The 13,238-nt window shown below is 41.5% G+C and overlaps 1 protein-coding gene across 1 annotated transcript in view; it reads right to left on the bottom strand.

The window, feature by feature from the left end:
* Positions 1-7,879: 7,879 nt before the first annotated feature.
* CFAP52 (cilia and flagella associated protein 52) overlaps positions 7,880-13,238 on the bottom strand; it is a 76,517-nt gene continuing 71,158 nt past the window's right edge. Inside the window, exon 14 of the mRNA XM_078872898.1 lies at positions 7,880-11,274. Within this exon, the coding sequence (XP_078729024.1) occupies positions 11,096-11,274 (179 nt within the window). The 3' untranslated portion in view covers positions 7,880-11,095. The remainder of the gene's footprint in view (positions 11,275-13,238) is intronic.

The following is a 13,238-nucleotide window of genomic DNA, read 5'->3' as shown; positions in this document are numbered from 1 at the left end:
AAAAATGAAGAAAAGATACCTTGTTTTTAGTCTTCGTTCATTCAGAATAAGTTCCACGGATGTCCTCTGCTTGTCGTATATGTTGAACTTCTTTCGCACCGTATGTAGCCAACCGTGCTAATCGAAGGTGCGGGCTAAGGACAATAAACTAAACACAAAAAGCAGTTATAAAGAACTGCTGTTGTCGGTGACAATTGGCTTCTCTGTTCCTAACAGTAGCACGTTGTCTCGGAAAGTGTAGAATATATGCCAGGCGTCTGACAATTCAAAAACTAAAATGAACAAAAACTTAACGGGGGAACAATTTGAGTTTAAACCAGATCACGTTTGCCTCTGCAGCACACGTACGCAGGTCATAGCCGCTTATTCTGGACGCTGTGCAGAACACGTGTGGTGGTTGGCGGTAGTGTTGTTTTGTGAAGGCTCATGTGGCGTTTCCTCTTCAGCGCTCGCAACTATTGGCCAAACTCGAGAGCGCGTGCAACCCCAGTTTCCTCTTAGCACATCGACGTGAACGCTCGCTGCGCATACTCCATGCATGCACTGGACGAATGTTCTGTTCGAAGCGACGGCAATAATAACTGCGTCATGAAGAAGGCTGTTGTTCCCGTTGTCTTATGGGCCGGTTTCATCATCGGAATTGTCGTAAATTTCAACGCCCATTTGGTGTCAAGCCACTGCTGGAAGAATTCCCCCCTTTGTGCCATGTCAATCTTTAGGGGGTTTGGATATCTTGAACTTCACCACAGTGGCCGTTGTGTATTGGTGATTGTGTGGGGAGTAAGGACCGATTCAGATAACACTCGCCACTGATGCTAGCCGTGGATAGCAATTTAACTCGGGTATCTTGAGCGCAGAGTGCAGTGTGTGTGAATAAACGCCCCTTTCCACTTCTCCACTCCTGGCAAGGTGTTATATAACAAACACTTCTTCTCAATCCTATAGCTGACAATCTTGAAAAAATAGAAGACAATATTAAATTGTTAGCAACATGATTGGAGAAACAGATGCGTTTCACGCTCATAAGGGCCCATCAGCAAGCCACACCCCAGCTACTAATGTCAGTGCCTGGTGGCAACTTAGATGATGCGACCCCACACATAACCCGAGGATGAGTTGTGAAGCAACATTGCTTCAGCTCTTTCATCAAGGAAGCGAATCCAACCGTACATGTACAACAATAATACCATAAGTGCTGTGTGACAATTTACCTGCTGGCTAGAGAAGTTCACTGAGCTTTCAAGTTTATTTTTCAAAAGTAATTTGTAGTTTGTGAAAGTTACGTTGGGAGCAGACATCACAGTGCCCAGAGATTAAAAAAACCCTCATAACAACAGCCGGTGAGCATTCAGACGATGCAGATATAGGCCACGTGCTTAATTTATTTATTACCGTGAATAGGCGAGGCACTCGGAGCCAGAAAGAGGAGCATACGGATTGGAGAACATACCCAAGTTGGAGACGTATTGACAACTGCTTGATGATGTTGGTTGTAACAATTGTCAAACATTTCGTACCCAATTGTTAAATGTGGCTTTGGGTTGCTCTCCAACACACTGGGTGGTGCTGAAGCAGGAATAAACTGGCACATTTGTTCATCACGAGACAATGTCATTAATTGGCTGTGTTGGGTGGCGGATGGAAAACGACACACATTTTGCTTACGCGATCGCACCCACAACTCAATAATGAATCAAGACGGATTCTTTGTTTCTTGTACAATAGCCTGCAAACTTAGCAGATGATGGCCATACCCTTCCCTGCTCCCCTCTGCCGTTGGACAGAGAAACAGCAGTGCATGAGGCAGGGCCCCATTTGCATTATCATACCAACAAGCATGCAAAGGGGGAACTCATGCGATAACAAACAAGAGTTGGAAACTCCAACTTCTCTCCCATGAGCCAGAAAGACACAGTTTAGAAATCTTGCCTTGTCTTCCCTGCACGGTAACACCGCCCAATCAGATCACACCATCCAAGCATTTTTGACGGCGACAACAAAGACCAATTTTCCACAAAAGCCACCCTCTCTCTGTATTGCGCAGGGACACCACAACTGGGCACTTTAACTCGAGGAGACGCAGCTCTCGCGCCTTCGTCATAGCCGACGCACAATTCAGATAAGTTAAAATAATTCAAACCGTCCACTACAACGTCGCATGGTACACACACAATCCACGGGGAGGGTGGTGAATGCTGGAGGGTTAGTGCAGAATGACAATGGATTTCGCTGCACTGCCCTCTACTGCCCACGACACCTATTGCAACCGTCTCTTGCCACGTGGTTTGTGACCCAAACACAAGTGCTGCGCTAACCAGGCTCAAATTTTACTCAGCTTCTGAAAATCTGACGATAGAGGAGGAGCATTCCAAAGGGATCAGGGTCAGACGTCGCGGGGCTCCGGTTACAGTTGGGAGATTGGCAGATGCCACGGTGACGGATTTGTTGAACATAATAAAGCAAAATCCTATCTTGGAGACGTGTTCAAGCGAGTGGCTCGTCACCAAGCCTAACCAGTAATAGTCACGATCCAGATGATATGTGGCTATCCAGATGACACGTCAGTGTGTGTGGCGTCAATCCGGTGTCTGTCAAAAGTGAGGCTAGACGAGGATTACACATATTTCAATAATTTAAAAGCCACTAATATGCAACGAGCAACAAACCATATTTTTTGCTCTTTAATTATGTATTGTTTACTCATTAATTAGTATGAGCAAGAGTGTAAAATGGGGAACTCGTGTTGGAAATTCCACCCCTTCCCATGAGCAGGCAAAACGCAATTTACAAATCTTGCCTTGTCTTCCCTGGCACACTACCCTTGTCCAACTCTTGCCTCACCCTCCAGAGAATGACTTCATATTTACATATGTTAAATACTTGAAAATGTATATTAAACAGCATTCAACAGCTTTAAAGCTTATTAAAACTATTGAAAAACTTGAAACTATTTTTATTATTTATTTTACCAGGTAAAGCCCACTGAGCTATGTAGCTCTTTTTTTATAAGCGACCTGGCCACAAATGATAGCTCAACGAAGTCGCTTATATAGCTGACAAATACTCTAAACGTGTGTTGATTCTAAATGTGGAGGGAAAAACCGGAGGACCCGGAGCAAAATCCACGCGACCACGGGGAGAGACACAGACACTCCAAATATATAGGCATCAGGGTCGGGATCGAATCCACAACCTCTTGTATACTAGGCAAGGTAGTTAAAATCTCGCCACTGTGGCCTTAAAAGTAAAAAAAATACAAAATAAACGACGTTTTAGGCAATGGCCCTTCTTCATAGCACAAATTCTGTTTCGTTGTTGTTGCTTTCTCTTTGCTTCATTGCCTTACTGTATTTGATTCCTTTCGTCATTTTTGGTGACCCAGGTAACTCTAGAAATGAGACTATCCGCGTCTCTTGAATTCTCCCGTTTATACAAATGCAATTGAATCTTAATCGAATTGATTTTTGCATATTATGTTCTGCCCTTTTGCGTCTGTAATGCCGGAGCATATTTCACACCGGTGTTAGTGACATCCAAAAAATAGACGTGTGGTGGTGTATTTCATCAAGTGAACATCTTAAATGGCTTCTTTGCAATGGTGTTCTCAATAAATATTGAGTATAGTAACAAATAGTAACAAATACAACCTGCTCATTACTTCGTAATTCTAGCAATGGGCTGACTTGCTGGCATCACATATCAAAATTGCTTGCGAGGTCATGCCCAAGTTTCACTCGTGAGCGAATCACCAAATCCCACTTCCGATTAGAAAACTTGTGTGGGTACTCTCCATCATTGATGGAATGTGTAAATTATGCAATGATTGGGTTTCAATCGGATACAAATCACATTGCGATGAAGGATAACCTTGGTTCACATGCGCGCACACCATAGCCCCACAGACGATGCATCATGCACCTCAATGTATTTGCTCTTTGAGTCAGTGGATGGCACATTGGTGTGCAAGTAGAGGTAATAGGTGAAACTAATGTTATTTGACCGTAGATTTGCAACACAAATTACGTGTAAACTTCCACATGGAAATACCCTTTGCACATTAATTTGCCATTGATTGGGTGACATTAGACCATTGAGAAACAAAATGTTTGCAAATGCTCATAGTTAACACATCGTTCAAACAAAATCTCTTGGGCTCCTTACATTGTAATTAAAGTCGATCAGCATTCTTACATACTTTTATGGACTTTTTTTCACTATCCTGGGACAGCATCCTTACTCAATTTTGTTATGGAACATGCAAAGGAAATAGTTTATAACTAAAACTTGACTTTGCAAGTGCTCAGTTGTAGCCAGTAGTATATCAATAACAATGATACAAACAGATGACATTAATCAACATGTTCCTTTATGATTTGTTTAGTGTTTGAATGGGCACTTTAAAATATATATATAAATATATAACTGCCTCCCTTAAACCTGTTGAGGTCATTGTTTTTTTTACATCCTTCACATTGCTCAGTGCGGATTAGTGAAGGGGGTGGGGTAGAGGGGGCGCAATGTGTGTGGGGGGGGGTTATGACAGCACCAATTCTGCTATCACTCATCACTGATGTTAGCCCTGGCCGGAAATCAAACTTGAGTCACTGGGTTCAGAGCACAGCACGCTAACCACTGTGTCACTGTCCACTCCCCCACCCCTAAAGGGTGTCTATACTGACACTGGAATCACGGAGCACAGTGGAGAATCAAAACACAAGCTTTTAGACAATGGTGTGGACGTTGAACTTCTTTTGCACCGTACGTAGGCAACCGTGCGAATCGGAGGTGCGGGGGAAGGGCAACACACCGATCACTCACTCACCCACTCCCATTCTCACTCACCCACTCACCTCCTCACACACTTACCCACTCAACCACCCATCCACTTACCCACCCAATGTATGTATGTACGTTGAACTTCTTTTGTATCGTATGTACCCAACCGTGCTAATCGGAAGTGGACAATAAGTGCGTCGACTGGGCGAGCGCCGTTACTTTGTTGCAGGTGTCCCTACGCTTTCCTACTGGAGAAGACACCAGAGCGATGGAATTTTTAGTTGTCCATCTGAGCAGGAAGTGACATGCCTGCGTTTCACAAACAGCAGTGTAAATGCAGAAGTACGTGTGGGTGGAAGTGGTCGCTGTGGCTTGTGATGCCAATTCTGAGAAATGCAAGACAGGGCTTCCAACAGTTATAGGAAAATTCAGGGTCGCTTTTTTTTACCAAGAGCGGAAACTTCTGGTTTGTAAGTGGATTTTTTTTTCTATAAAGGAAATAAAAATAAAATCGAACTACGAGTAAGTGTAAAAACATAACTAGATATGTGCTGGAACTAGATTGCATGGGGTAGAAATCATTGCTTTTAGCGTCAGCATTGATTTTTGGATGAAAATGCAATGAGATGTTTTAAAACATGCTCCGTGATTGCACATAGTGTGTCTTTGTGCTTGTGAAATGCTAGTAAAAACAACGGAGAGCCAGTATAGTATTGGCAGGATTTTGCACGGGTTTCAAACCAACACAATAAAAAAAACACATTGTAATCTCATTTTCAAAGTATGGTGCAAAATTTTCACGTAAAAATAAACCTTTTCAGGAGTTGTCCTCAACTCTGCTTCTCATGGAAGGCCTCCCCAATTAGAGCAGGCATCAAAGAAGAGAATGCTTGATTAATGGTTAGCCGAACCACAGAGGCCTCAATTACTCAATATGAAAGCCATTGCCATGGCTCACAAGTCCATGTGTGATAATGGACAATGCAAGTTGTGCCGTCATTGATCTAAAGGCGCCATCCACATCAGGTGCGCAACTACATCCCTCCCGAAAATGCGCAACTTCATCATTGCCAGCTGATATAGCCAGGTGGTGGTGGCTATGCACGTGGCCTGTAATCCAGCACTGTGGAGACTAGGGTTGGTGGATAGCACAAATGCAAACTTCCTTCCCGTCGGCGTCAATGTGTCATATACCCTTTTACACCATTGGAACCTCATTTGCCAGTAAAAATATGATAATTGGTTTTTTACCCTTCTATCTGGCAACAAAACTGACACCTTTTTTACAAGGAGTCATGTTTACATAGACCACAATACCTGCAGTCATAATGCAAACAAAAACATAACTCATTATCAGAGTTATGTTTTTGTTTGCATTATGACTGCAGGTATTATCAGAGTTATGTTTTTGTTTGCATTATGACTGCAGGTATTGTGGTCTATGTAACCATGATTCCTTGTAAAAAAGGTGTCAGTTTTGTTGCCAGATGGAAGGGTAAAAAAAACAATTATCGTGTCATACCCTGTTAGAGGTTTTTTGGATTAAATTGCATAAGTATCAATGTGTCATTAAACCCGCCACCACCCGACACATCCAATTAGCAATGTTGTGGGTTTGCTCTCCCAACACACCGGTGTGCTGAACTAGTAACTAGTAACTAATGGGCATGTTTTGTTTAGGTGTCAAACCTTGCTAATTGGCCGTTACGGTTAATGACCCATCATATTTATGTTATGTAAACCAAAAAACCTCTATTATAGATATTAGTCGCAAAAGCCTACGTGTTAAGCCACACCCTGGCATTCGAGAATTCAGGACAGCAAACATGTGGACTCCACCTGTTTCCGTCTGTATGGGATAGAGTGTTTCCCCCTCACACACGTGGATTTTCTCTGGGTGCTCCGGTTTCCACCCACATGTAAGCACTCATTAATTGGGCAATAACACCTTAATACGTAGAGGACCACAGAGCTTGGGCAATTGTTGGCGCCGGCTCACCGCGTGGCTGTCTCGTTGTTTGGCTGCGGCTTCTAGCAGCCCTGAGTTGTTGTCTTTTTGTGAGAGCGATTCGTCCCAGAACTATTTATCCCAGTTGCATGTAATCAAATTGTGCAACTGATCGCTCAGGTGGGGGCCGACCTTCAGACAAAAAAAAACAATACACACGAGGGGTGTAACGAATGCACCAATTAATATCTATTCTTAAGCTTACGATGCATGCTTCGAATCGTGATTATGTGAATTAAATTAATCTTTGTTGTCAATGGGTTCACATACACCCACAGGGGAGATAATATTCACCACAAAGTAAAAATATAATAGATTCCTGGATTTAATTGTGATGCCAAGTCACAAAATTCACTAATTTGCCATGGGATGAATTAGTTACATCACTATTACAAACACGTGTATGTGCACAAAGGAACATATCCCCCATGTAGCATTAACAGACTGTTGGGGCAAGTGCTGATAGCGAGCACCTACAAAGGACAGAAGGGCACACGATGGGGTGGTGTCGTTAGAACCATGCCCAACTGCCTTTGTCCCCCGCATGCTGATGTTTACACATCACAACAAGTATTCATTTGAGGCTGAGCCGACCTAGGTGAGGCCCGGCGACCGGCTCAGATATTCATCACTGTTGTTAGTCGAGAGCGGGAATCGAATTCGGGCCGCCGTGTTCATAGTGCATTGCGCCAACCAGTGCACAGAAAACACACATCCACAAAAGACGGCACAATAATTGTGCATTGTAGGCCGTAGAGTGTGCATATCAATCGAGCTGCGTGTAGCTCCATGTGAGACACCTGCCCGAAAAAAAGGGAATAAATCTATGAATGTAACAAATGAAGGAACTTAAATGGACTGATTTGCCCAGTTAATCATATTAAACGTTTCCATAGGTATTTTTTTTTACCACTCGTAATTTAGATTTATGTCAAGCACTGTCAAGTGGGATATTAACATTTATATAGATTCTTCACTTTCAATGTGGCGGAGTGATGTCTAACGAAAGCGTAGACGGGAACAGGATATATGCAAATACACGAAGGGAAAGAAGTTTGTAGGTACACGGAAACACTGTCCCTTTCTGTGGGTTTTCCAAGAATACTTTATTGAATCTAACAATTTACTCTGCACTACACACTCCACAAGTACTGTATAGCGCCTTTAAAATTTGCACTTTTTCACGGATTAGTTGCTTAAAAGCATATTTTCAAATGTCAACTTAAAATTCTATGTGTTGGGTTATCATTGTTTATACATTCACGTATCTTCCCTTTTGAATCATAAAGGTTAAATATGCAATACTTTTAACCAAATGCCATTGATTAAAAAGGCAATTTTTAAATGTTTAAAGTATTTGTAAATTTCACTTGTACGTGTGCAATTCCCTTTTCGATGTTATTTTGCATATTCGAATAACAAACACGTCCTGAATGCAACTCACAACCCGCGAACCAAATAAAAGATAATTGAAAACTTGTTAGCTGTTAGGGACGTATATACCACAGTTAAATATGTGCGTTATTCTTTATTCCTATTGGTATTTTACTACAAGCAAGTGTGGAAATGAGGTTGTACTTTGCATCATCACAAATCCAACAGGAGGTGTGGTACAGTGGTGTCACGGTAAAGTGAACCTCGAAGGCAAGTAACTTGTGAACGGTTAAACTGTGTTACGGCGGGACTTGCAAAACATCGTACATTCTGAGTGAATGTGCATTCTGCTGCTATGCACTAAGACTGTGGAATGCAATCCCTACCTATATCAAGAAATTGTGAAGATTATTACTTTTAAATCTATCTTGAAAACCTTTGTTTTACTGATAGGCTCTTCCTGTAGCTTGATTTTAACTTGGACTACGATAGTGTAATTATTATTATTGGCTTAATCACAGTTTCTTCTTTAACGTATCTTTATTATTATTATAATATTTTAAAAATTATTTCCATTGGATTGTATCTGCTTGTGAGTGTATTTTTTTACGTACAGTGCTTTGAGATATTCCGATATGAAAGGTGCTTTATAAAATAAAGACTGCAATTATAAAGACAACCCTCGTGTTAGTGTGAAGCAATACTCCAACAAATATGTTGCTTATAACTTAAGGAGTACTTCACGGATGGGATCAAAGTCACAGGGCAGGCATTGGCTTATTTTTTGTGGAGAAATTATCAAACGACCGAATTTCACTGACTTATCAGCTGGAAAATATGGCGTTTCTCTGAATTTTGGGCCACTATTCCACCTTAACTTCATACAACTTTTTTACACTGAGTGGAAGATTATTTTGTACATATGTACGTACAACATATGTATGTACAACACAGAGAACTGCAAAATAAAACAACTTAATTAAAACCTGGAAATATGGGTCATTTAACTTTTTCCCATGACCACCATTATTTGCAGTTAGACCTTATGGATGATTACACTTTTCTGAGCCAAGTATATAATTTCATGAATCTTGTGTAGGAGTCAAAATGTTAAAGCCAATTGTCAATCGCGTGCTGGATGAAAGACTCCACATGCCAGGCCAGTCATAAAGGGCTCTTTGACTACACTTCAGTGCGGGTTGGTGAAATGCTGTTAGTCATGGCCGAGGATTGAGCTCAAGTCTCTGGGTACATTAGGTCAGGGCGAAAACCAAAGAACCACCGCTTCACCCACAATCTTACGTAATATATTTTTTGAGCTGATATTTAACAAAATGAATTATAATGAAAAACGCGTCCAGGAATATCACTATTTTGATCGAACCCAAATGTAAACTATGTGTAAATGATCTTGTACGTTTTTTGAGCATGTAAACTGTCCTGCTTCAAATTATGCACTCACAATAACCCGTTGTTATGCCTACAATGGTCTTGCCATATCTTCTTGGTTTTTTCGGTAAAGTCACGTAGAAGGGAAATAATAAAATAATAAAAATAAAACATAATAAAATAATTCTCACGACGTTTCGGCCACAACTGTTCTTCACCTGAGGACGGCTGCTTGCGTTGTGGCCGAAACGTCGTGACAATTATTTTATTATGTTTTATTTTTATTATTTTATTTTTTCCCTTCTACGTGACTTTACCGAAAGAACCAAGAAGATGAATCCCTGCAGTCACGAAAGCTTTAAATCGGTCTTGCCATAGCTAATGTAGAGGACTCTTCATACATGGTTGGGGACACTTTAAAAAAACGTATCAAAGGGACAGGGGCGAGGAGAGTGGTGACTTCCTAGAAGTTAGTCGATTAACTCTATTAATATAACTAAGCTGTTACGGGGAGGATAAAGTGTTTCAGGCCATATGGAGCAATCAGTAATTACTATCCAGGGTTATCCTTTGTATAGGAGCCTCACTGATTTCTGACCCTCTTACTTCATTTTCAATAGGTGATTGAAATTTTGTGAGCAACCGCTCTGTATTGGTGGGAAATATGCAGAGGATTTGAAATAAAAAGTTGCTATAATTCCTCCTCATTATTTTAGTGGCCTATTTATGGCTATACCTCTTGGGTCAGACCAAATGAACGTGATCAGCATTCGTGTGGCCCCTAACACAGGGGTTCTCAACCGGGAGTTTCTGTTGGAAGTCCCAGAGATACATATATTTTTGTAGTGCCAAATGCTCCCAAATGTTCCTGGACAGGTGGACAACATGTATACAGGTGTCAATAGAGAGGCATTCCACACTGGCCATGCGTCGTTAACGTCTCTGAACAGGTCAAGGGACAGTGTCCCCAACAGCCCTTAATTCAACAGGAAAAATCTTGTGTTCCATTGTTCACTGCAACTAAATGAGAGACTAAACATGTTCTTGGTATACTGAGATATATATAGATTATTGCCAAACATTTTCCAACACTATCACAATCAATGAATGATGTGCATTTCTACTAGCAGAAATTACGTTTTTATTCCTGAATTTTTGGTGGCCACTGCAGAGTGCAGACTTCTTACCAAGTGTGAATCACCACACGGGCTGCTTATACCACTGACAATGGAGGGATGAGCTACATTAACGTGAACCAGAACTTGAATTCCTGCCCACGTGGAAAAAATTATTCTGCTATGATATGAGACATCAAATCCATCTTATATGAATAGGTTATGCTAGAATGGCAAATATTTGTTTTATTTTTGTTACAACTCTTCCATTCTGCCATTCCAAGTGTGTTGTATGGCTTCTTCATTAACACAGTAAATACCTCAAGAGAATCATCAGCACTTAATTTACGTAACGGAGTACTTGACTCGCCTTCATTTGTAAGTGTGTGAAGTTGGCTGCTCAGTGTGTTCATGTGCGGAGGATGGGAGCGCATCAGGCGGACGAGTGTGGGTAGCGCCAGCGCAGGATGGCGCCATCGGTACTGACACTCAAGATGTGCCAGCGGTTGGGGCAGATGCACAGACGAGTCACGTTGCCGCTATGCCCCTTGCCAACGAACGTCACGTCCCCATCGTTGTAGCTCCACACTTTGATGAGCTTGTCATCACCACCTTTGGGTACAAAATCGTCGTGTTAAGATGAGTTGACACTTATTTACATATTCAGCCCTACGGCCAATAAATGTTATTTTGCTCTGACCAATTGTCGCACATTTTTTGCTTTTGGCATCTGGACAGTTATTTTTTTGCCCATTCGAGACTAAAAAGCGACGTGTCTTGTTCCGTTAATGATCTATCAGTGATGCGAATATACTAAGAAAAAAACTTTACAAAATTCCGAGCAGGACATGTATGATAGTTTCAGATAATATTGAGGTTTTTCTAGGTAAATAGAGCATTTAAAACAGTCTGCATCAGCAGCAGGCCATGCTTTCCCACCTGATGACGGACGCTTGTGTTGCGCCCGAAACGTCGTGATTTTTTTTATTTTTTATACCTACGTGAGTTTATCAAAAGAACCAAAGGGTAAGCATTATTATAATAATTATTACTTAATCTGGCCAGGTGGCACAGTGACTATAATGCATGGCTCAAAATGGGAAATCCTAATTAGGCTCTCATACATCTTGACTTAAAGCTTTCGTGACTGCAGGAATTCATATTCTTTGGGTCTTTCGGTAAAGTCACGTAGGTCAAAAAATAATGAAATAAACGAAAAACCTACGACGTTTCGATCACAACACAAGCGATCGTCATCAGGTGGAAAAAAAACTAAGCTGTGTCTGCGGCAGTAGTTACATTAGGGAAACTAAGCGACATGTTTCGGACCGTGTTCGTGAGCAAAAGGCTATCACCAAAGATTCGTTCATGAAGCCATCCATATATACAGACACAAACACAATTTCAACCGAGAGCATGGGTACAAACTCAGAAATCATTGGAAGGACGTCATCAACCAGTTTAAATCATAACTGGCTGTGATGGTTCCATCTTGTCACATTCCGATGTTAGTTTTATCTTACCAAGATGGGACAAGCAATCCCAGTTCCTGCCGTGTCGCCCCTGCATACAACAAGTGGTTAATTTCTCCACGTCTCATGTGACGCCCCCTCTCCTGTTTCCGATTTCACATTAACATAACCATTGCGGTTGCGCAGGCTCCAGGGCACTTGTGCCCCACCCACTTCGTTCTGATACCAGAACGCCGGGGATACGCCCTTTTTAAACCTTTAAAACAGCTTGTTTTTTAGTGTTTCCCCCCCATTTTTTCGACCTGATGACGATTGCTTGTGTTGCGATCGAAACGTCGTTGTTTTTTTCTCATACCTTTTGGGGTCAATAAAATGAGCACCATTTTGTGGGAAGTAAACAATGTTTGTCCTTTGCATGAGATCTACCTCCCACAACGGAGATGTGGAATTCCATCTGCTGGCTCAGAGATGTAAACAAGAGATGAGTACCACCCCAATTTCTCTTTTTTAAATCCTTTATTAAATCCTTTATATTAAGTTCGCTTGCGTGCTTGCGTGCTTGCTTGCTTGTTTACGACCGTGCAAATCTTTCAGTCGTTTTTTAACCCACTTCCCGTGATCCAATCGAGTTGACATTTTGCACACAGACTCGTTGTGCGTGACAATTAATTTTCGTAAAAAAATTTTCCCAAAATTTTACACTGTTTAGGGCATTTTTTTAAAATATTTAATTACCAATTGCTTAATGCTGCCAGACAATCATCTGCCCCATAGGTGGCAGCCATCTCAAGCCAGAGGACGAGAGGACTCTAGCCGCCACGCATATAAAGGATTTATAGTGAAAAACTATGTTTTTACGGGTTAATTTTTATTAAGTTCACTTGCGCGCTTGCTTGCTTGCTTACGACCGTGCAAATCTTTCGGTCGTTTTTTAACCCACTTCCCGTGATCCAATCGAGCTGACATTTTCCACACAGACTCGTTGTGCGTGACAATTAATGTTCGTGAACATTTTTTTCCAAAATTTTACACTTTTTAGGACAAAAATATTATATTTAATTACCAATTGCTTAATGGTGCCATGCAATCATCTGACCCATAGGT

This window comes from Lampetra fluviatilis, chromosome 35 (genome assembly GCF_964198595.1).
Source record: "Lampetra fluviatilis chromosome 35, kcLamFluv1.1, whole genome shotgun sequence".
In the NCBI taxonomy this organism is placed as follows: domain Eukaryota; kingdom Metazoa; phylum Chordata; class Hyperoartia; order Petromyzontiformes; family Petromyzontidae; genus Lampetra; species Lampetra fluviatilis.
Note: the sequence above shows the minus strand (reverse complement) of the source record. Positions and strands in the feature narration are given on the sequence as shown.